Here is a 2,320-nt window from a genome sequence, read left to right on the forward strand (position 1 = left end):
GAGTCCCAAGCAAGCCCAGCCATTCAGGGAAACAGTCACTGTCAGCACACAGGTATCTGTCCAGGGCTATGCAGATACAGATGTATAGAAACCCCCAGAGGGAAAGCAGGGTAGGAAAGAAGGCTTGCTTGCTACACTTGGACACCAACCCAGCTGGGAAGGGCCAGGGCCAGGAGGAGACAGGCACAAGCCAGACCCCGCCCCTGAGTTGCCCTAGTCCCACTTGAGCCCTGCCTGGAGGCCTGGCATGGAAGGGGTGGGAAGGACAGGATAGAGTCCCAGTGAGCCCAGGCCAGGGCCACTACTGTGTGCTGGGCCCTTGCCACGTCCACACGCCCCTCTCAGCTGGTAATGTTTTCCTTCCGGAGTGGCTGTGGTGCCTGGGTATGAGTTGTTTTGCCAGCTGAAGCCTCCAGCCAAGTTTGGGGGTTGGGGAGCCCCTGTAATCAGAGGGGCTCAGAATCTCCTCTAAGCAAAAGGGCAGGGCTGTTGTCGGGGAATCTCGGGGCGGGTGGCCTCAATGGAATTGAGCACTGTGGTTAAATTGTGGGGGGAGGAAGTTGGGGGTGAGGTTTGGGGAGGAGGTTGCCTCAGACAGGAAGACCAAATGGGCCAGGGCAGGGTGGAGGGAGGCGAAGGCAGAGGCGGGCTGGGCTGGGAGGCTCCCTGGGTAGGGGCATAAGATAGGTGGTGGAGATGGCTGGGTGTGCCCTTGCATGTTTGTGCAGGTTTATTTTCGCATTTCATTAAGAATCAGGTTATGTTGTGTGCAGAGTACTGACTTTGTGGGGAAGGAGCTGTCTTTGGCTTCAAGGAGTTCATAGTGGGTTAAATGTGTGTGAGGAAAGCCAGAGTCCCTGTGAACACACACAGACTCATTCTTAATGGAGGTGGGTAATTGTCTTCTTTGTGTGGACATACTGTGTGCAGGGTTAAAACTTGCTGTGCACAGCTCTTGGGCCCGGGCCTCTTGTGTGTGTATGTGTGGTCATTACCTGTCTTTGACCAGGTATCCCTGTACCCATATGACTGTGTGTAGAACAGCAGGTACACATATCAGTGTCCTCAAGGGATGCGTTCTGTGGCCTTCTTAAGTGCACCCCACACACCCCACCTCACCTTGGCCTGGCCCTCCTTTGATTACTCCCTACTACTGGGGTATGTGCTTGGGAGAAAACGGGCAGTTGGCTCCAGGATGTACTGTGTATCTGAGAAGACACTGACCCTTGCTCTCTCCCCAGGAAGCTACATATGCCCAGCTGGGGCACAACCCCAGCTGATGCCCCAAAGAAGCCACACATCTCACGAGAGGCTTTGGGCCCTGCCCTCCCTCCCCATGGCCCATGAGTCAGAACTTGATCTTGAGGGATTGCTGGACCTCAGCTTCCTGACAGAGGAGGAGCAGGAGGCCATCGCTGATGTCCTCAAACGGGATGCCCGCCTGCGCCAACTGGAGGAAGGGCGGGTCAGGTGAGACAGGACAGCCACCAGCCAGAAGGAAGGGATCCAGGGTCCTTGGAGGCTGCCTGTTTGGTCTGCGTGGGTCTTGGCTCTACCCTTTGGTCTCCACTGACTTTGGCCAGCTTAGTGCTTCTCCCAAAGCCTCCCTGTCTCTGGGTTTTCCTACTCTGGCCACCAACTTGGGACAGGACACTTTGGTGGACAGATGCCACCTGCCCTTATACTCTGATGAACCCTCCCCAGACCTCAGAACAGAGTGTCAGAGCTTCTACGTGTGTTGTGTGTTCCCAGGTCACTCTGATTGCTCCCTGTCATCTCCCATCTCATCCATTTCCCTGTAAGCCTCACCCAGATATACAGAAACCTGCTATAGCCATGTAGTGCTCCCCAGTCCCCGGATGCTCTTCGCTTCCAAGCCTAAGCTGTTCCTTCTCCCCAGAAGAGCAGCAGAGGCAGAAGCCCTCAAGAGTGACGAGCACTGTCTAGGGGCAGCTGTATGAACTTTAGTGGATGCCTTAATCTTGAACCTCACCTTTCTCAGCTAAAACAGAGTTAAGGACTGGTAAGATGGCTCTGTGGGTAAAGCACTCTGCATAGGCTTGAGGAAGAAATGCCAGGCCACCATAGACCCAGTACTTGGGCAATGGTGACAGGGAATTCCTGGAGCAAGCTAGGTTCACCAAATCAGTGAGCTCTGGATTCAAGTGAGACCTTGCCTCAGCTAGGGAAGGAGAGTCCAACTTCCGTTTCTGACATCCACATGCATGCATGTGACCACAAACATGGGAACACACACATATGCATGCACGTGACCACAAACATGGGAACACACACATATGCATGCATGTGACCACAAACA

At 54.5% G+C, this 2,320-nt stretch overlaps 1 protein-coding gene across 1 annotated transcript in view; it reads left to right on the top strand.

Annotated features, from left to right (window-relative positions):
- The first annotated feature begins 715 nt into the window (after window positions 1–715).
- Window positions 716–2,320, top strand: part of Sytl1 (synaptotagmin like 1) — an 8,992-nt gene continuing 7,387 nt past the window's right edge. Inside the window, exon 1 of the mRNA XM_035439544.1 lies at window positions 716–1,470. Within this exon, the coding sequence (XP_035295435.1) occupies window positions 1,073–1,470 (398 nt within the window). The 5' untranslated portion in view covers window positions 716–1,072. The remainder of the gene's footprint in view (window positions 1,471–2,320) is intronic.

Source organism: Cricetulus griseus, chromosome 2 (genome assembly GCF_003668045.3).
Source record: "Cricetulus griseus strain 17A/GY chromosome 2, alternate assembly CriGri-PICRH-1.0, whole genome shotgun sequence".
In the NCBI taxonomy this organism is placed as follows: domain Eukaryota; kingdom Metazoa; phylum Chordata; class Mammalia; order Rodentia; family Cricetidae; genus Cricetulus; species Cricetulus griseus.